The sequence below is a fragment of the Carassius carassius genome, chromosome 18, assembly GCF_963082965.1.
Source record: "Carassius carassius chromosome 18, fCarCar2.1, whole genome shotgun sequence".
Taxonomy (NCBI): domain Eukaryota; kingdom Metazoa; phylum Chordata; class Actinopteri; order Cypriniformes; family Cyprinidae; genus Carassius; species Carassius carassius.
This window is the reverse complement of record NC_081772.1, coordinates 14,000,823-14,024,394: the sequence shown is the minus strand read 5'-3', so window position 1 is coordinate 14,024,394 and position 23,572 is coordinate 14,000,823. Positions and strand designations below refer to the sequence as shown.

At 38.7% G+C, this 23,572-nt stretch overlaps 1 protein-coding gene across 2 annotated transcripts in view; it reads left to right on the top strand.

Annotated features, from left to right (window-relative positions):
• Window positions 1-23,572, top strand: part of LOC132092465 (nesprin-1-like) — a 66,830-nt gene that overhangs the window by 29,545 nt on the left and 13,713 nt on the right. For both annotated transcript variants that reach the window (XM_059498709.1, XM_059498708.1), the window contains exons 37-75: window positions 1,153-1,356; window positions 2,648-2,782; window positions 3,352-3,474; window positions 3,552-3,713; window positions 4,006-4,206; window positions 4,912-5,085; window positions 6,418-6,609; window positions 9,094-9,225; window positions 9,386-9,486; window positions 9,591-9,747; window positions 10,148-10,267; window positions 10,378-10,536; window positions 10,629-10,847; window positions 10,948-11,049; window positions 11,141-11,260; window positions 11,371-11,571; window positions 12,353-12,526; window positions 12,635-12,766; window positions 13,217-13,413; window positions 13,531-13,663; window positions 13,755-13,937; window positions 14,051-14,200; window positions 14,288-14,464; window positions 14,664-14,819; window positions 14,965-15,120; window positions 15,306-15,476; window positions 15,582-15,715; window positions 15,803-15,986; window positions 16,132-16,314; window positions 16,768-16,914; window positions 17,001-17,155; window positions 17,236-17,383; window positions 18,551-18,645; window positions 18,729-18,963; window positions 19,056-19,250; window positions 20,281-20,406; window positions 21,644-21,799; window positions 22,264-22,422; window positions 22,647-22,813. In XM_059498709.1, the coding sequence (XP_059354692.1) occupies window positions 1,153-1,356; window positions 2,648-2,782; window positions 3,352-3,474; window positions 3,552-3,713; window positions 4,006-4,206; window positions 4,912-5,085; window positions 6,418-6,609; window positions 9,094-9,225; window positions 9,386-9,486; window positions 9,591-9,747; window positions 10,148-10,267; window positions 10,378-10,536; window positions 10,629-10,847; window positions 10,948-11,049; window positions 11,141-11,260; window positions 11,371-11,571; window positions 12,353-12,526; window positions 12,635-12,766; window positions 13,217-13,413; window positions 13,531-13,663; window positions 13,755-13,937; window positions 14,051-14,200; window positions 14,288-14,464; window positions 14,664-14,819; window positions 14,965-15,120; window positions 15,306-15,476; window positions 15,582-15,715; window positions 15,803-15,986; window positions 16,132-16,314; window positions 16,768-16,914; window positions 17,001-17,155; window positions 17,236-17,383; window positions 18,551-18,645; window positions 18,729-18,963; window positions 19,056-19,250; window positions 20,281-20,406; window positions 21,644-21,799; window positions 22,264-22,422; window positions 22,647-22,813 (6,215 nt within the window). The remainder of the gene's footprint in view (window positions 1-1,152; window positions 1,357-2,647; window positions 2,783-3,351; window positions 3,475-3,551; window positions 3,714-4,005; window positions 4,207-4,911; window positions 5,086-6,417; window positions 6,610-9,093; window positions 9,226-9,385; window positions 9,487-9,590; window positions 9,748-10,147; window positions 10,268-10,377; window positions 10,537-10,628; window positions 10,848-10,947; window positions 11,050-11,140; window positions 11,261-11,370; window positions 11,572-12,352; window positions 12,527-12,634; window positions 12,767-13,216; window positions 13,414-13,530; window positions 13,664-13,754; window positions 13,938-14,050; window positions 14,201-14,287; window positions 14,465-14,663; window positions 14,820-14,964; window positions 15,121-15,305; window positions 15,477-15,581; window positions 15,716-15,802; window positions 15,987-16,131; window positions 16,315-16,767; window positions 16,915-17,000; window positions 17,156-17,235; window positions 17,384-18,550; window positions 18,646-18,728; window positions 18,964-19,055; window positions 19,251-20,280; window positions 20,407-21,643; window positions 21,800-22,263; window positions 22,423-22,646; window positions 22,814-23,572) is intronic.

Below are 23,572 nucleotides of genomic sequence, written 5' to 3'. Positions count from 1 at the left end.
TTTTACAGTTGTTCTTTAAAAAAAAAAATTCTTTCTTAAATACTTTTTTTTTTTACAATGAAATATTACTATAGTAATATATCTTATTTTGTTTAAGATTTCTATTTAGAAGTAATAAAAATGTTTTTAGCATTTTATATTAATATTAATATAGAATAATCACACATTTTTTGGGCAATTGTGCAGCCCTACAAACAAAACCAGTAGATGTGGAGTTTTTTAAATATCACATTTTAAATCACAATCACAGTTTTTTTTTTTTTTTTTTTAGAAAAATTGCAAATAGATTTTTTAGGGCTGCCCCCAAATTGAGCAGGCCTAAAGCCAAGAGCCAGTTTTAAACACACCAAATAAAAATAAAAATAAACCTCTACAGAATCTAACATCCTCGTGTTTTATTAGTGGTTGAGTTCAGTTGGGATGGCAGCTGTGGCTTTATCACCCAGGGTTGTTTTATTCTGCAGCTGCAGCTTTCTCCCACTTGACCTCATTACCAGAGGCTGGCCTGTCTGTGTGTGTTTGTGAAATAATGACAGTTAAAGAGTGAGAAATCTGAGAGGGGGACTCCACAGGCCGTACAAAATCTGTATTGTGAGCCCCTTTCCTCCCCTTAGTCTCACGCTCACTTCCAGTTCTTTTGTTTGTCAGGAAAACAGCTTTGGGATTGGTGAAAGTAGAGGAAGTGAAGGGAAGGAAGGAAAAGAAGTAAACAGGAGGGGGGGAATAGCCCCTCTCACTGAGCTCATTTCCTGTTCCCGAGGTCTTTGTGTTTGTACGAGTGTGAGTTGGCCAGTTTGGGGGAGGGAGTGTTCTTCCGCTCTCTTCTCCCCTCCCACTCTCTCCAGTTGGCCGAGCTCTGTAGAAATCACATTGGCCGTTGCCTGAAGGCTTGGCTTGTCGTCCTTCTCCCACGGTGATCTGATTGGCTACAAGCTCAAAATGCCTCTGACTGAGCGATTGCTCGCCTGTGCTGTTTTTTTCTACTGCAGACAGAGAGTGGAAATTTCTCAGCTCAGCTCGCCGGTGCCGCTCTCTGCATTAACCCCCTTTTCACTCCTCATCTATGGGACTTAATCCAGGACGTATATATTGGGACTTAAACCAACTGCGTGGACCTTGGTGGAATAATAATGTAATGTGTCATTGTGACAGGAACTGGCCCTGAAGATAAAAGGATATCAGGAGCAGATCTCGGCATTGAACTCCAAGTGTAAGATGTTGACTGTGAAAGCCAAACATGCTACTATGCTTCTGACAGTCAGCGATGTTGATGGACTCTCCGATGGATTAGAGGAGCTGGAGGATGAGGAGGAAGAGATACCCAAACACCCACCAGCACACTCCTCTGTTGTCATGGTGAGTGATTTATACTTACACATGGTAGAGGTGGGCGGGGTGTGCTTGCTGCTCTTTTTCTTTTCACTGTCAGACAAGCATCCCATGGGTCTCTTATTTCTCCCACAGTGTTGTATGTGCCTCTACATTGTGCATTCCTGCTGTTGTTTGTTGCCGAAAGAGGAAACGGGATGAGGGTGTTAGATGGCCTTGACTTAGTCAACATTAGTTGTCTTTAGTTGGGCCGTATAGTTTACCTTCATTGCATCAGTCATGATCAGAGCTGGATTCAACATTAACCACCAACAGTTCAGCTCCAGCTGTGTCACTCAGTCCTTACTGACTTACAGAGAAAGGGGTGTAGCTTTGCAGTAGTTTAGCAGTCATTGTATCTAGATTTAAATTTAGCCTAATGGTGGAGCGCTCCAATGGTTCAGATTACTTTAGTTTATGCAGACATGCACAATTCATTATTGTATGCCATCTTGTTGTATTTTTACAGTGAGTCTGTGCATAAACTCTGAAGTATTTCCTGATCCGGTTCATTCCTTTATCATGACGAGAGGTCTGTGAAGGGCTTAATCGTGGCTTCTCATAACAAATGTAGTCTGTCTGTAATTCTAGGGTGCTGCTTTGCAGGGTCTTATTCAGCTTTTCTGCTTGATCAGGACTTCCTGTCAGAATCAAATGGAAATATACACTATTGCAAGTTTGGGGTCAAGAAATTAAATCGTTTAATGTGCATTCAACTGATCAAAAGTGATAGTAAAGACAATTTTAATTTTACAAATGATTTCTATTTCTAATAAATGCTGTTCTTTATATTCTTATATATAACTTTATATTCTTCAAAGAATCTTGAAAAATGTGTCACGGTTTCTGCAAAAATATTAAGCATTTGTAATCAAGCATTTATTATTATTAGTTTTTTTTGTTGTTTTTATTGTGATAATGTTTCTTGAACACAATTCAATATAATACAATCATTTCTGAAGGATCATGTGACAGTGTAGACTGGAGTAATGACTGCTGAAAAATCAGCTTTGCCATCACAGCAATATATAACATTTTTAAATTGCAATGATGTTTCAGAATATTACTGTTTACTGTATAAATTGCAGCCTTGATGAGTATGAGAGACTTTTAAAAAATTATAACAAGCCCCAAACTTGAATGGTAGTGTACTTTTTCCAGCACCCTAATATTCTTCCTCTGGTTAGCTTCTTCTTTTGGTGCTTTACTCCTGTTTCACCCTTTATATATCTTTCTCTTTCTTTCTCTTCTTATGCCTCTTTGGCTCTTTAATGGTCAGATGACGGCAGGACGTTGCCATACTCTCCTCTCCCCAGTCACAGAGGAGTCTGGTGAGGAGGGCACCAACAGCGAGGTCTCCTCTCCACCCGCCTGCAGATCGCCATCACCCGGGCCTAACACTGAAACCTCTCAGGTACCCTGTGGCTCTAACCCAGACCTTGCTAGCACCTGCCAACCTTATCACATTTAATCAACTTATCCCTGATCAGCCACTAATCAAATTTAACTCAGTTTAAACTTAACCAATCACTTTCAAACAGTAGGCACTGCTCTGTTCTTAATTTGGAGACAAATGTTAGTCTGAGGTTTTCCATGATCATGGATATATATATATATATATATATATATATATATATATATATATATATATATATATATATATACACATATATTTTTTTTTTTCATATATTTTCTTCTATCTCTTCTTAATATGCAGATAGAATTCTAAGTAAGACATCTGTAGACTTGAAGAAGATCTTTTGGTTAGCACAGATTCTTTATGTGTTTAAGCATCTGGAAAAACCCATGGTTAACCATTTGGTGTAATCATGTTACTGGGTATGAGTGCAACATCTGAAAGATTCAGACATAAACCCACATAAGTATCATTACTGTTTTATTGTATTTTAAGAGGACCAGCACAATTTAGTTTATTATTTATGCATACATTCACACGCTTTCATGATGTTATGTCTTCCGTAGTGTTCAGGGCGAGCTCCTTTAAGCAGAGCACCACTCCAAGACCTGTATGACCCCTCCATGGAGTCAGCCGCCTCAGCTAACCTGGACGACCTACAGCGCTCATGGGAGACTTTGAAGAATGTGGTACATATCCATAGATGCTTCTCACATTATCAAATCCAAATTATGTTTTCTGTTAGTTAATATACATCTATATGCAGATCAATGAGAAGCAGAAGAGCCTATATGAAGCTCTAGAGAGGCAGCACCACTATCAGGAGACCCTGCAATCTGTCTCCACAAAGATGGAGTCCATTGAGAAAGCACTTAATGAAGGCTTGGATCCAAGCAAGAGTCCAGAGAGCCAGATGGCTGGCCACCAGGTGAGAGAGACAGAGGATCAGATGAAGCAAGATGACCGCATTAGCTCAGCTAGATCACACAAAAACTCAAGCCTACAGCCAGACTAGTGATACGAGCCAGAGGACACAGGGTTACCCTCTAGATTACAAACTTCTTCTGTGTCTAAAACGAATCTCTTACTTACAGTAGAAGTATCTTCATTTCAATGGCATTTAGCTTTTAATGTATTTTTACAGTTTACAACTAGAGCAAACTTACTAACGAAACCAGAATTGAATTAAAGCAGTTTCCTGATTGGTGTTTGTTCTTCAGGCTCTGATGGATGAGATCCTAATGCTCCAGGATGAAATCAGTGCACTGCAGGCCTGCTTCTCCCAAGAGCTACAGTTGGATGAAGACAGTCTGGAGGCAGATTCCGGAGATCAGCTGGCCCTGCAGTCAACCATCACTGTGCTAGGAGAGCGCATGGCCACCATCCACATGAAGGCCTCCGGAAAGCGCCAACTTCTGGAGGTGAGCAGGAATAATAGCACACAGAAAAATGGAGATGGCTGATAAATAGTAGCAAAAAATGATTTTGGCATGTTATTTTGATTATTTCATGTAATTTAGTTTGAGTGCCGAATGGAGCTCAAGCGTAGTTTAGTGATACTCAGCTGATTGAAATTCCTCCAACTACAATTAAATAAGAGATATAAGTTCATCAGTACTCACACTTGCCTTAGTCTGTCGACAGACATGTGGTTAGCCTTCTCCATCCCCAATTCCTCCTCATACAGGTACATGATCACTTAACATCTTGTCCACGGAAATCAGCATCAGCTAATCGTTGCTTAATCTTGTTAAGTCTCATTTACAGACATGTTTCACTTTTCCATGGAATCTGTTGCATATAAATAATTATGGTAATTGCATTAGACTTGGTGGGTTTCAAACCTTAGTGAGGTTTGGTTGTGAATTGCTCAGAATCTAAACCCTTCAAAGTAAAACCTGCCACCAAAATAATGTTCAGGGCCTCTACGATAATCTTATTCAAACAGAGTGGTCCTGACTGAACTGTTGCTTAGCAGATGCTGCTTGTTTCAAATTGTCATGTGTGGCCTAGTAATTATTTTAGTCTTTTGGTTTAACTATCAGGACATCTCTCTACTTGTAACCACTAATTGCAGTTTATAAACCAAATGACAGACAAGCCTAATCTAATTCTCTGTCCTGCAGGAGCTATTAAGCGAGCAGTTAGAAGAGCAGAGGCAGGAACAAGCGCTACAGCGTTACCATAGTGAGGCAGAGGAGCTTGACAGCTGGCTGTTCAGCACACGTGCCACACTGAGCTCCACTCTCCAGACACACCCACAGGACATGGACATGGAGGAACAGCTGACTGACTGCCAGGTAAAAGTCTAGGGCTGGGAAATGTACGAAAATATTCATGCCACAGTATTCTTACAAATATTGGTCCATAACATGTACCAACATATTTTTATAGGAAGCTGATTAAAAAACTACAGAAATTATTGTTTTTCAGACAGTGTCCAATGGTGGAATGAAATGAACAACTTAACAATCATGTTCATTTCAAAGAAACAGCTTTATCAATAAACAAATAATTCATAAAATACTGATTTATTTGGTTAATCTGCACTGTGGTGATTTTTTTAAACGCAAATTTTTATTTTATTTCATTTTATTGTAGATTACCAATTTACAGATTACCATAGTTTCTGAGCACTTGTGTAAATTTTGAAAAGCCAGACCTTTATTTTAGATGATAAAGTATTTAAAACCATGATTGATTTTCAGTGGCATATAAACAGTCAATTAATCGGATTCTGTTAGCTGATAATGTCTGGAGTCACTAGAGTGGGCTGCAAGTAAATCTGATTAGCTGCTTGTGTTTTGTCCCATTCTATTAGTCATTAAGATTAGGGGCTTCTTCCCTGCAGTCATGAGACGTCCCACAGAGCATGTCTGCTCCTCTTTAAGGAGACACACGCATACACACACACGAGTGTGTCTTTTGTGTTATGATGTAAGTGCTTTAGGTATCAAGTGAACCTTTAACCTGAAAGTTAAATTGTTTGTGAGAAGTCAGGAAGGCCCTGACCTGTAGCTTACTGCTGATCATTTTTGCTCATTCCTCACTAAATGCCACTGGCTCTCTCCACTATGAACCAGCATTCAGATCCAGCTACCCTGCAGGTCCACCACAAAATTAAAAAAATGTATAGATTATTTTCTTTCTTAGAATTACGCTAACTTCTGTGGACTAGTGTGCATGTAGTATGGTAAAGATCAAGATGTCTAAAGACTAGGTTAAGCAGATTAAGAAGATTATCGGTCACTGCATGCACGTCTCCTGTTTGTTTGTTTTTTCAAACACCTTCTGTTGTGTTTTTACATGTATCTGAATATCCAAAAGCAGACAAATCCATTTAGTTACAGTGAACTTAGTTTTTTATCTTTACAACTTTATCTTTATGGTAAACCCATCTAAAATATGTATTGTATTTAAGTTTTGTTAAGAGTATTGTGCCTTAAGATGAGAAGAAAATATAATTTTTCTGAAATCAATCAACTTGAAAAGAAAAGGTTAACCAATCCCAAATATAGATTAAAAAAGATTTTAATTTGTTGTTAGTAGCACCTAAAATATGGTTCACACTGCTGAATCAATTCTAAATGATCAAAACAATTTAATTTTCTGATCTTATGTTCCTGGTCTAGAACATGTTACTGGAGATCGAGCAGAAGGTGCTGTGTCTGTCTGAGCTGTCAGTGCACAGTGAGAGTTTGCTGATGGAGGGAAAGGCCGGCACACGGGGAGACGCTGAGCAGCTCTCCCTCAAACTGCACAGCCTCAAATCCAGCCTGGTGGAGCTACAGCGCATTCTCCACCACAAACAGACCCACATCCAGGTGAGGGATGCTGATTCAACTTCTCAAAGAAACTGGAGGAGCTATAATTTAGTAGAATGACAGAAAATGCCAAAGGTCTGAATACTTAGTATAAAAACAATTGGAGGTTACTGATGACAGTTTGCACACACACCACTAAAAACACTCAAAAACACATCCTCACCTCAATGGTTGCTTTGTGGCCAGCAGCACAGAAGAATGCCAAGCACTGTTCATTGTTGTGAAGGATGTTCCATTGCTCTCCAGCAACATCCATCTGGAACAAAGACCTTTTAGTAATTATGGGGGAAATCTGAAATTTTTCGACAAACTCTTTTAAATAAGACATGTTGGCAGAGGTGGAAAGAGTACAAAAATATTCTACTCAAGTAAAAGTACCATTACATTAATGAAATTTTACTTAAGTACAAGTAAAAGTACCAGTCTAAAAATCAACTCAAGTAAAAGTAAAAAGTAGCTCATTTAAAATTTACTCAGAGTAAAAATTACTTAGTTACATTTTAACAGTGGGAGGGAGTCAAAAATGGGACAGGCCAAGAGTGTCAAACTCAGTTCCTGGAGGGCCACAGTCCTGCACAGTTTAGATATAACCCTAATTAAACACACCTGATCCAGCTAATCTAATCATTTAGGTTTATTTGAAAACTACATGATATGTGTGCTGGAGCAGGGTTAGAACTAAACTCTGCAGGGCTACGGCCCTCCAGGAACTGAGTTTGACACCCCTGGTATAGGTCTATTAATCTCAAACTAGTTGTTTTTAATTAAAGGAATCAGTTATTTAGAATAATAAAACATTTGGGCTGTTACCAGGCAAATCAGTATCAACAAACTCATCTTTTAATGCAGAGGAAATGCAGAAGATTCATTGGAAGTGGCATTTAGATGTATTACACTGTTTAGTGCAGGACAAGAATGCATTTAACCTGCAGTTACAAATGCATAAATAATTTTTTGATATACAAGACATAAAATGTTGAATAATCATTTGAAATGATAAGAAATTAATTATTAAAAAAAAATCAAAAGATACTTTAAATGTGAAATTAAAATGGCCAGTATGTGTCAGCAAGTCACTGTTAATAAGTGAGTCATTGCGATTGAACCGAATCATTTAAACGGTTGATTCATTCAGGAACGAAACACTGTCACGTTGCTCAGAGACGCAAAACTGTGCTTTGGTGGCTGTGTTTGGAATTATTTTCTGTTGTAGAAATAGAGCTAAAAAAGGCAATATGGTGTCTAAAACGCAAGTCTCTTAATTAACTTGTTTATTGAACTGTTATATATATATGTATGTATGTATATATTCATGATGATTTTTGGAGGAAAAGACGGCATTCTTTGTGTGATTTTGATTTAATGTATGAAATTATATAAATATGTGAATTTTCTGCCCCTATATCTTCAATTTTGTGATCATTCTAAATGCATTTTAGGAGACTGAATCACACAGTGAAAGAACGCACTATAAGCGCGCACATCATTAAAACAAAAAATATGATATTATCGCAGATGATATATATAGCACACTCCTCACCACTGTCTTTTTGGCTAATTTGTGCAAAACCTCTTGCTAAAATGTCAAAGCTTCATTTTAACCACCAATGCAACGATGCAATTATTTAGCTTACCTCTACATTCTTGCGAAGGGTTGATGTCTTGTCGAGATTTTATAAGCTGCTAGTTTGGTCTTCCTAAGCAAGTACAGCTTACACTGCATAATAGAGCATACATATGGCCAGGGGTTCACTTCATTTCCATCGAGTTCAACTTCAGAATATGACGGGGTTTCGTTTTCAGCGGTGTCTGCACCACTAACGCCTGTTTTGACCGTCTGCATCTTTCTTGTGATTTTAGCGCCAGTTTGCCCTCCTGCCCATTATTTACTGACGTAGTTTCCAGGGAGCGATTTTTTTTTTTTTTTTTTTTTACTCAGTAATTAATGTGTTTTAAAATGTAGCGAAGTACAATACTTTAAACAAAATATACTTAAGTAAAAGTAAAATTACAGATTTAAAAAATTACTTTAAAAAGTATTAGTACACAAAAAAGCTACTCAATTACAGTAACGCGAGTAAATGTAATTCGTTACTTTCCACCTCTGCATGTTGGTGACATGTAAAAGCCTTATGCAAGCTGATTTGGGTCCATCTCCTATTGTCAGTCATTACTGACCTTTAACCTCTAAATACTGAAATGCTGTTTTAATGTTTAATGTGTGTACGTTTGTGTATGTTTCGAGGAAATTCCATGTATCTAGATTCATTGTGAGGAAACCTTCTTTAAAATAATTTCACCAAACATACATTTTTACCTAATATATATATATTGTTTGTTTCAAAAATGATTAGCAAACCTTTATAAATGATAGATTTTATAATTTATTAAATACTTTTTACCTTTTATAAATGTCAAAAATGATTACCACAGCAACTTTGTTAAACATTAAAATCTTTAACTTTCTGTCTCTTTAATTATCAGGGCTCACTTCAGGAGCAGGAGGACATTGAATCAGACTTGACTCTCTCTCAGAGCCCCAATATAATGGATTGGCTCTGTCAGGCACGATCCACGCGCAACCAACAGCATCAAGACACAGTGCAAAGACAGAGGGTAGACAATCAAACTACTATTGAGCAATAACAGGATATTAATCAGCTTAACTAGAATAATATATGCTGATACTGACATCATCTTTAGATACAAATATTCTGTTATTCTATGAGCTAGAAACGACTTGGATTTTTCTTCAACATCATTACATATAATGCAGGAATTAGAGGAGCAGCTTGGTGAACAGAAGAAGTTACTGCAATCTGTAGCATCTAGAGGAGAGGAAATTCTCTCACAGAGGACAACACCTAATGGAGAGAGGTAGGTACTGCTCACTTGTACATTCTCTATATGTTTGCATATGAAAGACAAGGAAAGGTGTATACAGTACAGACTCAAAAGGAGCTTCTTTCTTCATTATGTAGGTCTCCTGCAGAACTTTCTGAAGGGGATGATGGTCAGTGGCCTGAGAACATGAGCACAAATGATCAGATGAGAGTCAGATGGGAGAACCTGAGCAAAGACCTTAACAACAAACTGCAGCTGTCACTAAACACAATGGAGCAGACACCATGTAACACGGTACATAATCAACTACAACACAATTCCCTAGCTTTGTTTTTAATGTTGAAGGGTTTAAGGAAGCACTGTTATATCTGATCCATTTCTCCCCTAATAGAGGGCTGCAGTGATGCCATATTTTTGTAAGCAAACCCTGAAGTTAGCATCACCCTGGATCTCTTGACAAAAACCCAACAGGATTTTTCCATTGGCTTTTGGATAATAGCAGAAAATAAGTTCTGTGACCAACAAAAGTTGATGATTCTTACACGTTTTGTTCATGATTAAAAAAATAATTGCAAAATGTAGACCCCCACGATTAAGCTTCCAACAACTCTCTTTATTTAAAAAACCTTATTTCTCAAAGTTTGAGCTAGAATAGTTTGCAAGAGCACAATTATAATGATTACATGTCTCTTAGCTATACCAGCCATTATTCAGCCCCTGTGGAGTTTTCAGAGGAGAGCAACTGAGTCAGGATATCCTGTCACCCCGAAGTCTGTTCGAAGGCTTTAGCCAAGATTTGGAGGACTTGTCTCAGGTACTGCCACTGAATATTTTTATTTACATATTCTTCAAGAACAGGATGTTTAGGTATCAAGGATTTATTAGCAGCTAGTCTTTTTTTTAATTATTATTTCCTCCCCACAGACAGGTGGCACTGACAGTAAGCGAGCTCGTGCTCTGAAGAGAGCTCTCTATGAGGCAGTCTCATCAGCTTCCTCCTGGCTGGACAGTGCTGAAAACGAGCTTGTATCTGGCCCAATATTACTATCTGATGACTCAGAGACTCACCTGGGCCACCTAGAGGTCAGACATAGTCATTTTTACCAGAGTCTTAAAATATTTTTTAGAAGAAAAGTTGACGCTCTTTGACTCTATCTCTGGTCTCGTCTCTTCAGAGTTTGAGTAAGGAAGTAAAGAATGTCAACGAGGAGGTGTGTAAATGTCAGGACGTGCTTGGAGGAACAGAGCGGCTATGGGATGGAGAAAGTGTAGAAAGCGTTTTGGTTGAAGAAGTGTTAGATGGTTTGGAGGGGAGACTGAAGCTGCTGGACACAGTGCTGAAACAGAGATGTGACACTATGAAAGACAAGCTGCGGGAATTCTCTGTTTTCCAGGTATAGTTTGTTACTGTATCTGTTTTTTAGTCAATGTTTTGTTTTTTTCTCTCTCTCGCTCTTTCTCTCACATATGCATTTTGGTCTGTCTTACCCTCAGACTGAGTTTAGACTGTTGCTTACTGCAGTCAGCGACTCAAAGTACCAGCTTTTACAGAAAATGAGTGCAGTTATGGATCGGCCCGCTTCTAAACAGATGGAGGTCAGACACACATTCGAAATGACATAGAAATAATTGCATATGACCCCAGGCAAAACAATCAAAGGATTAATCAAAATGTCAATGTAAACAGATTCTAGCAGAAGCAGAGGACAGTTTGAGGGAATTTGAACATAAAGTTTCTGAGATGAGGAGCAGAGGAGAGACACTGCAGCCCAACCAGCTCTGCACTCAAGAACTGCTGAAACTACAGGTTCACACATCTGTCTCTCCCCTGCTGTGTGCTTTAATAACAGCAAGCAAAGTTACTGGTTTCTTGTCTTCCATTTGACTTCCCACTTGACCTTGTGTTTTGCTGTGCAGGACGCTTATGAAGAGCTGGTGGAGATGGTGGGCTCCAAGCGGAGTGAGCTGAACCAGAGTTTGGTTCTGAAGGCTCAGTATGAGAGAGCTTTACAAGACCTGGTAGAACTTCTGGACACCGCTCAGGACAAAATGGCTGCTGATCAGAAGATGAAAGTGGGATCAGTGATTGAGGTTCAGATCCTTCTTGATAAACACAAGGTACAGCAGAATTTTTGTTCTTGTGGTCTGCTTAATAAATATGTGTCTGGACATTTGTGGGAAAATATCTGATGACAATAACTATACGTCACTCTTTTATCAATATTATCAACAATCTATCAAAATTCAGAATCTACGATTTCTTATTATATCTGTTTATTAGGCAAAATAGACAAGATTTACACTACCATTCAAAAGTTTGGCGTCAGTACGATTTTTTTTTAAGAAATCAGTACTTTTATTCAGCAAGACTGCTGCAAAAATGACAGTAAAGACATGTTACATTTAAAATAAATGTTGTACTTTTTAAATTCCTATTCATTAAAGAATACTAAAAAACAATGTGTTAAGGTTTTATACAAAAATTATATTATCATGTCAATAATAATAAGAATGTTTCTTGAGCATCAAATCAGCATATTAGAAGGATTTCTAAAGGATCATGTGACACTGAAGACTGGAGAAATGGTTAAGGAAATTTCAGCTTTGCCATCATAGGAATAAATTACATTTTAAAATATATGAACATATTAAGAGTTATTTAAATGATAACAATTTTTCAATGTTTTGTATTTTTTTTACTGTATTTTTGATCAAATAAATGGAGCCTTGGTGAGCATAAGAGACTTTTAAAAAAACATTAGAAAATATAACTGATCCCAAACCTTTGAATTGTAGTTTACACATATAAAATATATAGTCTTTCATTTCAAGGAAAACAGAAAAAAAATATTGATGACTGGTCTCATTCAGTCATGTTGTCTGTCTTCTCTTCCTGCAGGAGTTTTTCCAGGGGCTAGAGACGCATGTTGTCTTTACACAGGCCTTCTTCATGCAGGTCAGTGGGTTGGTGGTGCAGCGGGAGGTGCAGAGCTTGGAAGAGACTGTGGCTCAGGCCCAGGCTGTACTTAAACAGGCTCACAAACGAGGAGTGGAGCTGGAGGGCATCCTGGAGGTGTGTGTGCATTTGTGTTTTGTTATTTGTATACAAGATGCAACTTCTAAACACTGATGAGTGCAGTGCATGCATATGAAGTGAATAACTTGTGCTTTGTGGCATCAGTGGTGGAGCAGGTTGGTGGGTGACTATCAGACCCTGTACAGACAGCTGGAGGCAGTGGAAAGCAACATCCCCAGTGTAGGCCTGGTAGAAGAGACAGAAGACAGATTGAGCAATAGAATTACTCTGTATCAGGTACAGCTCCATCACACACAGATCTCTAGATACGGTTACACCATGAAATTCACACAACATCATTTTACATTATAAACATTACATACTATATCTGTATTGCATGGTTTGTGTATTAGAAATGCCTATTAAATTACTCAATTCAGGAATTCAAAGTTAATATGAATTAGCAAACAAGATGCATAACTGTAATGTGAATTTGAATGGATTTTTAGCTTGATTTATTGTTACATTATTGTTTGGGTTGGTAAGGTTTTTAAAACAAGTCTGAAACATTATTCTCTAGTTTACTAGCACTTGACAGTATTGATCAATTGAAAGTGTCTTTGCTGAAAACAATTATTAATTTATTTAAAAAAATGTCTTACTGACCACAAACTTTAGAATGGTAGTAGACATTGGGAATGGTAGAAAATCTACTATCTAAATTTAAATCTCACTCTCTCTCTGTAGCGTCTGAAGGCCAGTCTCTCTGAGCGGCAGCAGCAGTTGTATAAGTTGTTGGAGGATGGAAAGAGGCTGCTTTTACAAGTGTCCTGCTCTGAGCTGGAGATTCAGCTCACTCAGCTGGGGGAGCACTGGCTCAGCACCACCACCAAGATCAATAAAGAGCTACATCGCCTGGATTCCACCCTCAAACACTGGATCAGGTCTTTGATCTGTTCACTTTCTCTTCATTAAAACAGAGAAGAAACACCTGTGTGTGGTTGTGTCCATGTATGCACATTCTTATTGACATCACATGGTCTCTTCATACTTTATTGTAGGTATCAGAGCGAGTCAGCTGAGCTTAGTCAATGGCTGAGTTCGGCACTGGACCGCCTGGAGTTCTGGAGCACTCAATCTGTTACGGTACCTCAAGAGCTAGAGACTGTCAGAGACCATCTTCATGCCTTCCTGGTAAGAACAGCCATTAAATATTCTGCTAAAAAGAGCCTCAGGTCTCACTTGACTTTTACAGACACACTCTTTACTGGTTCTGTATTTGCAGGAATTCTCCAAAGAGGTAGACGCCAAGTCTTCTTTGCGTGCCTCAGTTCAGAGCCAGGGGAATCAGCTGCTCCGGTTGAAGAGAGTGGACACGGCAGCACTCAGGGCAAACTTGGCCCAAGTAGACACACAGTGGGCTGATCTTCTCACTCATATCCCTGTGGTCCAGGAGAAACTACATCAGGTATGATGACTAGGACATATTGCAATGCCTCATCTCAGTTAAAAAACATTATGCAGATAATGAACAGGCTCACATGACTATACTGATTGGGGCATTCATATTGTGATCAACAGCTGCAGATGGAGAAGCTGCCATCCCGTCATGCAATAACTGAACTAATGAGCTGGATATCCCTCATGGAGAATGTTATCCAAGAGGACCAGCAGACGATCATGGGGGCAGTGGGATCCGAGGCTTTGCAAATGTACCTTCAGAAATACAAGGTAGCAAAAAGATTTTTTTGTATTCTTTTTGTATTCCATTGTCAAGACACCAAATCTCTCTTTTTCTTTATTTACTCCTCTCAACAGGGTTTTCAGATTGACCTGTCCTGTAAGCAGCTGACTGTGGACTTTGTGAATCAGTCAGTTCTGCAAATCAGCAGTCAGGACGTGGAGGGGAAACGCAGTGACAAAACAGACTTTGCTGAGCGTCTTGGAGCCATGAACCGCCGCTGGCAGATACTGCAGGGACTCGTTACAGAGAAGGTTAGACATAAATGCAGAAAAATTATCAAACTGAGCAGCATTTGTGCATTTCATGCAGCTCCAGTGCAAAGAATTGGACAAATTAAATGCTAAGACTGAAAATCATATGTTTTTACAAGTGGCTTCTGACTTTTGGACCTCATTGTTTGCCATTTAGCTTTAATTTTATTATCATACTGGTGTCTTTTGTGTTTCACAGATTCAGGTTTTAGAGGGTCTGCTTGAAAGCAGGTTAGAGTATGAGAACGTGGTTCAGACCTTGAAGACCTGGTTTAGTGTACAGGAGGAGAGACTCAAAAAGAAGCACAGGATTGAGGATGTTTCCTCAGCCCAGAATGCGCTCAAAGATTGTCAGGTAGGTACTGCACCATCGTTTTTAGGCTCTACTACACAACACACAGTACACTGTGTGGATTCATGAGTAAAGATTACATAGATAATCTGGAAATATTCTGTGATTTGATTCTAACGATTGATCTGAGTGTGTCTGTGTATGCTAGGAAATGGAAGTGTTGGTAAAGGAGAAAGAGAAGGATCTGGAGAAGGCTGAAGAGAAAGGATGCTTATTAATTCAGAATAAGAAAGACGAGGCTGGCTCTGTTATTATGGACACTCTAAAAGGTCTAAACCAGTCTTGGGCCAATCTGGATCACATGGTATGTTTTACCTTATGCATTTTGGTGAACCTTCTAGTTTTGTAATCTTCTTTACAATATTGTTCACACATTCTTTTATAGACACTCTTAGTCAAACATACATGATATGTACTATCACTCAGTTTTGATGATTTTCACAGAAACACTGATTATAAGTCCTAAATGATGTTTGTGTGTAATTGCAGATCGGGCAGCAGACGGTCAGTCTCCGGTCAGTGCTGGAGCAGTGGAGCCTGTATAAACAAGCATATGAGGAGATTCGGGGCTACCTGATGGAGGGATGTTACACCATCTCTCGTCTGCGTCTTCTCACTGGCTCCTCAGAAGCTGTGCAGGTTCAAGTGGAGAACCTTGAGGTGCTAGTCTGCCACAACCTGCAAAACATGAATGAGCTTTTATTTGCATTATATATATTATATATGTAAGAACCTAAAATCACCATGTCTTTCTGTGTGTCTCAGAGTTTACAAGATGAGCTGGAGAAACAGGAGAGCAGTTTACGAAAACTTGGCTCCATAACGCAACAGCTGTTGAGGGACTCTCATCCCTCAGTGAGCGATTCACTCAACACAGCACTGGGTGACGTAAATCTCAGGTGAGTTTCAAAAAAGTCTAGTAACTAACAAAGACACTGATCAGTCCAAAGTGATCAGAAATCATTGTTCTGCTGATCTGATGTCAGGTGGAACATGCTGCTGGAACAGATCTCAGATCAGCTGAGGAGGAGTAAGAGCCTGCTGCAGCTGTGGCAGCATTACAAAGAACTACATGCTCAGAGCAGCCCTGACATCCAGAAACTAGAAGATCAGGTTGAACAGCTAATCAAGAGCGCCACCCACAGGGACATCACAGAACAGGAAGTGAAGGTGTGGGTTTATCAATGCATGATGGGTTTTGAAGCCTGTGCTTGGGTTATGTTAGCGACCCAAAAGTATGTAGGCAGCTGTGTGCAGTTGTGAAAGCCTTGTTGCAAGGGCAGTATTCCTCATTGTAAAACTGGTATTTCTGCAGGCTCTTATGGCGTCTGAGGGATCCATAGAGTCTGTCCTGCAGCAGCTGGAGGAGTTTTCAGAGCAGCTGAGGCAACAAGTGGACCCCTCTGCCTTGATAACCTTCCATACAGACCACCTGTCACTCACTCAGCGATTAGCAACAGTTGGACATGCCCTCCAAAGACAGCAGTCTCTGCTAGAGGTTCAGATGATTTAGAATTTGCCTCGTGCACACAGACATTGAAACGGAGCATTTCTACAGCTTTCACACATTTATTTGAATAAAATATAGACTGCTGTTTGGGTAAAATTAGTTGATGTTTTGATGCTCACCAAGGCTGCAATTATTTAATGAAAAATACATTAAAATCAGTAATAATGTGAAATATTTTTACAATTTAAAATAACCGTTTTCTATTTTAATACATTATGCATTATGTCTTATGCATTATGCATTATGTCTTCATAAATAAATTAATCCCAAACCTTCAAATATAGTAGTATATATTTTAAATTAAATAATAGAATGTTTTCAATAAAATAACTTTCCTGCTATCCTTTGATAGTTTTGACTATTGTTTTGTCACTTTCACAGATGCCAGACTGTAAAGCCTATCAAGTGTAAATGTCTTTTTTTCTCCTTCCTTTCCTCAAGGCTGGTGTGAGGAACTATGAGAAGTTTAGTAAGGAGTTACATTCTCTGAGCCACTGGTCAGAAGACGCTGAGAAGGTTCTGAAAGAACCAGACCCAATCGGTTCTCCAGATATCTCTTCTGTTCATGAACGCATGGAAAAACTTAAGGTGAAATTTGTTGACCATTTTTGCCTATAAAATTATAGGGCTGTATAAACACTTCTTAACTTTCTAATATGTATGTGTGCTTGTAGACCCAAATGTTAAAGCTGAGCAGTCTTTCTCCTGATCTGGAACGTTTGAATGAGTTGGGTTATCAGCTTCCCCTCAACGATAATGAAATCAAGCATCTGCAGAACCTAAACAGGAGTTGGTCATCTAACTCTGCTCATACAATTGAGAGATTCAGGTATGTGTGGTTACTGTTGATCTATGGTAGATTTTTGAAGCGTGAGATATTCATTTGTTTGCATCTCTGTGTATGTGCAGTAAACTGCAAGCCCTGGTATTGCAAAGAGAGAGCTTCTCTGAGAAGTGTGATGCTTGGATGACCTTTCTTACCCAAATAGAGGAGAAACTGGCCGCTGAGATCTCTGGAAACTACCAGAGCCTGCTAGACCAGCAGAGAGAGCATGAGGTACTGATACATGGAAAAAAAAAAGGAAAATACTTTTTTTTTTTTTCTTTAGAAAACCTATAACTAAAGGCCTGTTCACACCAAATAAAAGGCTGTATTGACATTACTATAAAGTTTAACTATAAAGACATTACTATAAAGCATTCATATGGGACACGTCCCAGCCAGGATTTTAATATTGCCTAAAATATCCAGGTTTTGGCTATTTGCACTGTGCAGGTTGATTGTTTTGTAACATTCATGAGAGCTATAAAGAGCAGAGCAGATGGCTCCTTATGCTTTCGAATCGCTTTCACGTGTTTGTTCGTTTGTTTGACTTGAAGCATTGTGGCACACTTGGTTTTTTTTTGGATTTGTGCGCAGCGACGCTTCAAGTCAATCGAACGAACAAACATTGTTCCCTCTAGATCTCACCTTCTCACACACAGCCCTACGATTGGTCGATTATGTACAATACCTGCATGTTATTGGTCAAACTGCTCTGGATGTTTTAGGCATTATTAAAATCCTGGCTGGGACGTGTCCTGTATGAACGGCGCATATGGTCACCCTATTTAATTACCACATTTTCATGTCAGTCCATGTTAATTTTTACCACAATCAATGTGCTGTCACTTTAGTTCAGCGTGTGCAACACAGCAAAAATAGATGAACCGATCCTGGAACGCACTGCCAGAACATAATCGCATGCAGTGTGAACGCTCTTATCTGTTAACATGGGTGCAGAAAAAAATATGCACTGTATACATACTGCAGACGGAGTATGTGTGAACCTGGTGTTATTCTCACAGAGGCTGCAAATATTTGATCAGAAATACAGTAAAAATTTAATATTTTGAAACATTATTACAATTTAAAATAACTGGTTTTCAGTTTAAATATGTCTTAAATTTTTATTTATTTGTGCTATGGCAAAGCTGAATTTTCAGCAGACATTACTCCTGTCTTTAGTGTCACATGATACTTTAGAAATCATTCTAATACGCTGATTTGCTGATTTTCTTTATTATTATTAGGACAGTTTTGTCCTCAGCATTTTTTCTGTGTCAGTTTTTGGTGAAACCTTTATAAGATGGATAAAAAAAATATGTAGCATAAAATGCATAGGGTCATAGTTTTATGACCTACTTTATGACACTGCTCTACTGTTTTTGTATGTGTGGATAGCTCTTCCAAGCGGAGATGTTTAGCCAACAACAAATTCTGTACTCTATCATCACTGATGGACATCAGCTCCTGAATCAGGGACAAGTGGAAGACAGGTATCATTTGTTTATTTCCTTATTCTTAATCTTTTATGCATACTTATAGTGACATTCTCTTTTTTTGTCCTCTTGCCCAACAGGGATGATTTTGGCATGAAACTAGCACTGCTTAGTAACCAGTGGCAAGGTGTGGTGAGGCGGGCCCAGCAAAGACGGGGGATTATTGACAGTTTGGTTCAGCAGTGGCAGCGGTACACAGAGCTGATTGAGAAACTGCATCATTGGTTGCAAGTAGTGTCAGTGGAACCAGAAGAACAACAGCAAGGGCCAACAGTAGCACTACAGCAGATTCGTGGCATGTTAGACCACATACAGGTAAAGGTATAGTCATATTTACATTAAAGTAGAAATAATGGCCACCTGCAAATAGCCTAAAGTACCCTGCATGTCCACTTTTCTCCACCAAGCTGAAGGAGCGTGTGCTCCAGAGGCAACAGGGCAGCTACATTCTCACAGTGGAGGCCGGGAGGCAACTCCTCCTGTGGGCTGACGCCAGAACGGAGGCCTCACTTCACACTGAGCTGACTGACATGCAGGGGCACTGGAGAACAATTAACATCCGTCTCGACGAGAGGAAGAAAGAACTGCTTTCTTTGTTAAGGGTAAGTTAAGAGTAAATGTTAACAAAACATTTTTGGGTGCAGTTACTGGTTGCTTACTTGCTAGATTTAATAGTTTGTATCAGTGACAGAGTACAAACACTAAATGACTTTTGCTGTTTGAAGGAAGCTCATTATTTCCAGATGTTAGCAAATCTTTGTTAAGTAGTATCGGCTGATTATTTCCAATTTCTTTAGACAACCTGTGTCTTTTAGACGGATGTGTTTGGTTGGTTTTTGCCTCAAAGTCTCAGACCACTGAGATCAAAATTAAAATATACGAAGCAAATATTCAGCAAACCTATAAATGGATCTCATGTTCAAAGTTATTTTCCAAAAAGAAAAGAGAGACAGTGAAGGACTTTGCATCAGACCTTCCAGAGCAAATAGAGGCGAGCTAGCATAACGAGAGTGAGAGAGTGTGTGACGTGTCTTGTGTGTGCGTATGAGGGGGATGAAAGAGAGAGAGAGCGGGAGAAAGAGGGAGCTGAAGGCGGGAGGTCTATAGGAGGCAGGACGCGGGAGGGTGTCTGAGCGGTGCTGAGCTGCCAACGCAGGGCAGAAGGGACTGGCAGTTATCTGCTCCATTTTGACGCAGTACACTGGGACACAGACAACACTTTTGGATTGCAAAAGGAAAATGGCTACTCTTTTCTTCGGCCTCTGTCTCTCTCTTCCTCTCTCTTTCCACATCTCTCTGTTTTCTCAGATGATATGATAGAAGGTACTCCACTGCTTTATCTCTGCATGAAAATCTGTCTCTTGTGTGTCTCAGGACCATGGCTCTGACCAGATTTAAATATAGAATTAATTACATATGCCAATCTATTATGCTCCTGATTAAAAATGTGGTGTCCTTCTGACTTTTCCTCGAATATTGTAATAAACTTTGTATTAGTGCATAAAAATTGCTAAGTAAAATCTTTCTAAGGTACTGCACGTAATTTTATATATTGTTCAGATTATACTGTGCTGCAGAGTAGTCATGCCCTCTCTTTTTCACAATTTTTTTTTTTTCTGGCTATGTGTGCAGGACTGGGATCAGTGTGAAAAAGGAATTTCTGCATCACACGAGAGGCTGAGGGACTTTAAGCAAAAGCTCTCTGTGCCTTTACCCGACCACCATGAGGAGCTGCACACAGAACAGATTCACTGCAAGGTACACAAACTAAATCTGACTCATTTTGTGTCCTATGACCTTCAAGATGCGTGTTGCTTCAGCAACATCCGAAAATCTTTCTTATTACTTGAGCTAAACCATTGAACACTATTTCCTGACCAGATTTGCAGTGATAAAGCAACAATATCTCAATAATCCAGATAATTATTGGTTTGAGCAGTCTGCTGCTATCAACCACTGCATTAATAATACCCGTGCATGTGTGTGTGTGTGTGTGTGTGTGTGTGTGTGTGTGTGTGCATGTGGTGCCATGACACTGATGAATTTTTAATCTGCAAAGGAGGGATGATTTTTCATGTGTGATGTTACAGAGAGGGGTGCAGTATAGAAGGTGTGTAAAAGTAAAATCAACCTGCTCTGGTCTCTGTAAGCTGGACTGTCAGGAAGAATGTCTTTGACTTTGCCTGAGGGAAGGAAGCTGAGGTGTATGCTAATCATGCTAAACCGTACATGTTAGCAGAGATGCTGAGGTTCAATAAGAAGAGTTCTTATGCAGCAGAAAAAAAAGCACTTTTTAACAGCAAAGTATTGGCAGCTTGTATTGTGTGCTTAATGTCTTTTCAACAGTGATATCTGTGAGTCACATTCCATCTGTATATTAGGTTTATACAGTGCAACTCTATGTGAAAGCTAGCAGAGATATCAATATCAACAAAAGTCAATACAAATGCAATTAAGTTCCTTTGGTTGTTACTGTGTGTGAGGGGAAGAATATGTGCAGTCAATATTCTTTTTAGATAAATGTAACCAGCTGTCTTAATTTTTTTTTCTTCTTTCAAATCTTACATATTTGTTGTTGTTGGTTGGGTAGGGGAAGGGTTAAGGAGATGATTTATTTTATTTTTATTAACCCCCCCCCCCCCCCCCCCCCAAAAAAAAACATATTTAATGTATTTTTTGTTTATTTAATTATTTATTTTACATTTTTTTATACCTTTTTTATACCTCAGTAGTTACCCTTTGAACTAATTAAAATTGTTACATTTTAACTTAAGCGATTTCAGCATTCAGGTCTAACTCTATTAAATTAAAAAATAAAAAATAAATATTTTAAATCCAAAAACTTTGTCCTAAAATTTAATTTTCAACAGTTACAGTTTAAACTTAATTTTACTGTATTTTATTTTATTTACTTTATTTTTAAATCTAAAATTAGATTTGTGTTTTATTTCATTTCATTTCATGATGTGTTCATGAAAGTATATGTGTGTGGTAGGAATTGGAGAGCAGTGTTGAAGGCTGGACTGATGATGTAGGCGGGCTGTGTATTCTGAGGGAGTATCTCTCCAGGGGGCTCAGTGCTGATGACCTCGCAATCTTACAGGAGAGACTTATACTACTCCAGAGACAGTGGGAGGAGACCTGTCACCAGGTGCAGTACACAAACATCAGTCTGTCCCTTAGCACCATAACCATTCTATGCACAGCTGTCTACATTACAATATATAAACAACTGCAAGTTTTCATCAAGTTAGATAATGAATATGTAAAGAGATGCACTGTTTTACAGAATTTTTAGCAACTTAACTAAAAATGATTAGGTAAATTCAATCGATAGAGGTTGATTTTTGTATTTGCTGACAAAATGTACGGAGAATTTATGATATTGTTGAATCAAAGTTCATGGTGGCTCTGGGCAACGTAGTATAAAGGATTGCAATTATATTATGCCTCTTAATCCCTGATGTCTCATTGTAAGGAAAGACAGATGGTGCATGACACTTTAGAGACTAAATTATTACATGTCTTCCGTTTCTCATTTTGGTCTTTTTGCAACTTTTTCTTTATTCGTACTGAACCCATGGTGTAAGTGATAATTGTCTGTCATCCCTGTAGCTGTCCCTGCGCCGGCAGCAGGTAAGCGAGAGGCTGAACGAGTGGGCCCTGTTCAATGAGAAGAACAAAGAGCTGTGTGAGTGGCTCACACAAATGGAGAGCAAGGTCTCACAGAACGGCGACATCAGCATTGACGAGATGATTGAGAAACTCAGGAAGGTGAAATTAACACACAATCACAACATATTTGTTTATTACAAAATCAAGAAGTTGATAAATAACCATCCCATTGAACTCCCGCAGATAAAAATATATATTTCATTGTTCAGTCTTAGATTCTAGATTTTTTAAACTGCAAAATATGTCAGACTTATTCCAGTGAATATGTGAAACACAATCTACCCAAAGTCTTATGAATATTCAGCTGATCTCTTTGTTATCAGGACTATCAGGAAGAGATCTCAGTTGCCAAAGAGAACAAGTATCAGCTGGAACAGATGGGGGAGAGATTGGCTCAGGCCAGCCATGAAAGCAAAGCTGCAGAAATCCAGTACAAACTCAGCAAAGTCAATGAGCGTTGGCAGCATCTGATTGACCTTATAGAAGCAAGGTGAGTCTCTCAAATGATATCGCATGACATTGTACATATTGTGCTGTAGCTACTTCAAAAAGTTATTGTCGGGTCAAAGTGTCATTTATGTGTCTTTTATAAAACAAAAGCCCATATCATTTTATTAAATTTTTTGCAACAGAATATTTTAATTCAGAAATAAAAAACTACATTTCCTGAAGATCAGTCAGTTCTTTTGAAGCAGGGTGTCAGTGGGTACTTAAAACTTCTTAAAATGTTTTAAATAAAGTTTTCCTAATAAGAGGTCTTAAATAATTTTGGTTACATTACCCCAAAAATTTCTCCAGTCTGACGAGCCCTTGTCTGGAAATATTCTATAAGTCTGTATAAGGTGGTTAACAGATGCCAGAGATGCTGAAGACGGACACAAAGAGGAGAAAATACTGTACCTGACAGATCAAGATCACTGTTCACAATGCTCAAAATAAAGGGAGAAAATATCAATATTGAATGGGCAAACAGAATTTTAAAAGATGGAATCTCTGTTTGCTTTCAGCTTTGAAACTTTGCTGATATTGTTTATGCTCAAACAGAAAAGTTACACACTAACTAACATTAAAAAGGTGGAATCGTTTTAATTTAACTTGTTTATATCTGTAGACACCCTGTGCAGAGTGTAATCTTTAGAAATAGAGGCATGAACTAAGCATGTTCCTTGTGCTAATGGCCTGTGGGTGAAAAGGAAGTATTTTGCACCAGCATCTTAAACATGACACCATGGTGTCTCTGGATATGACT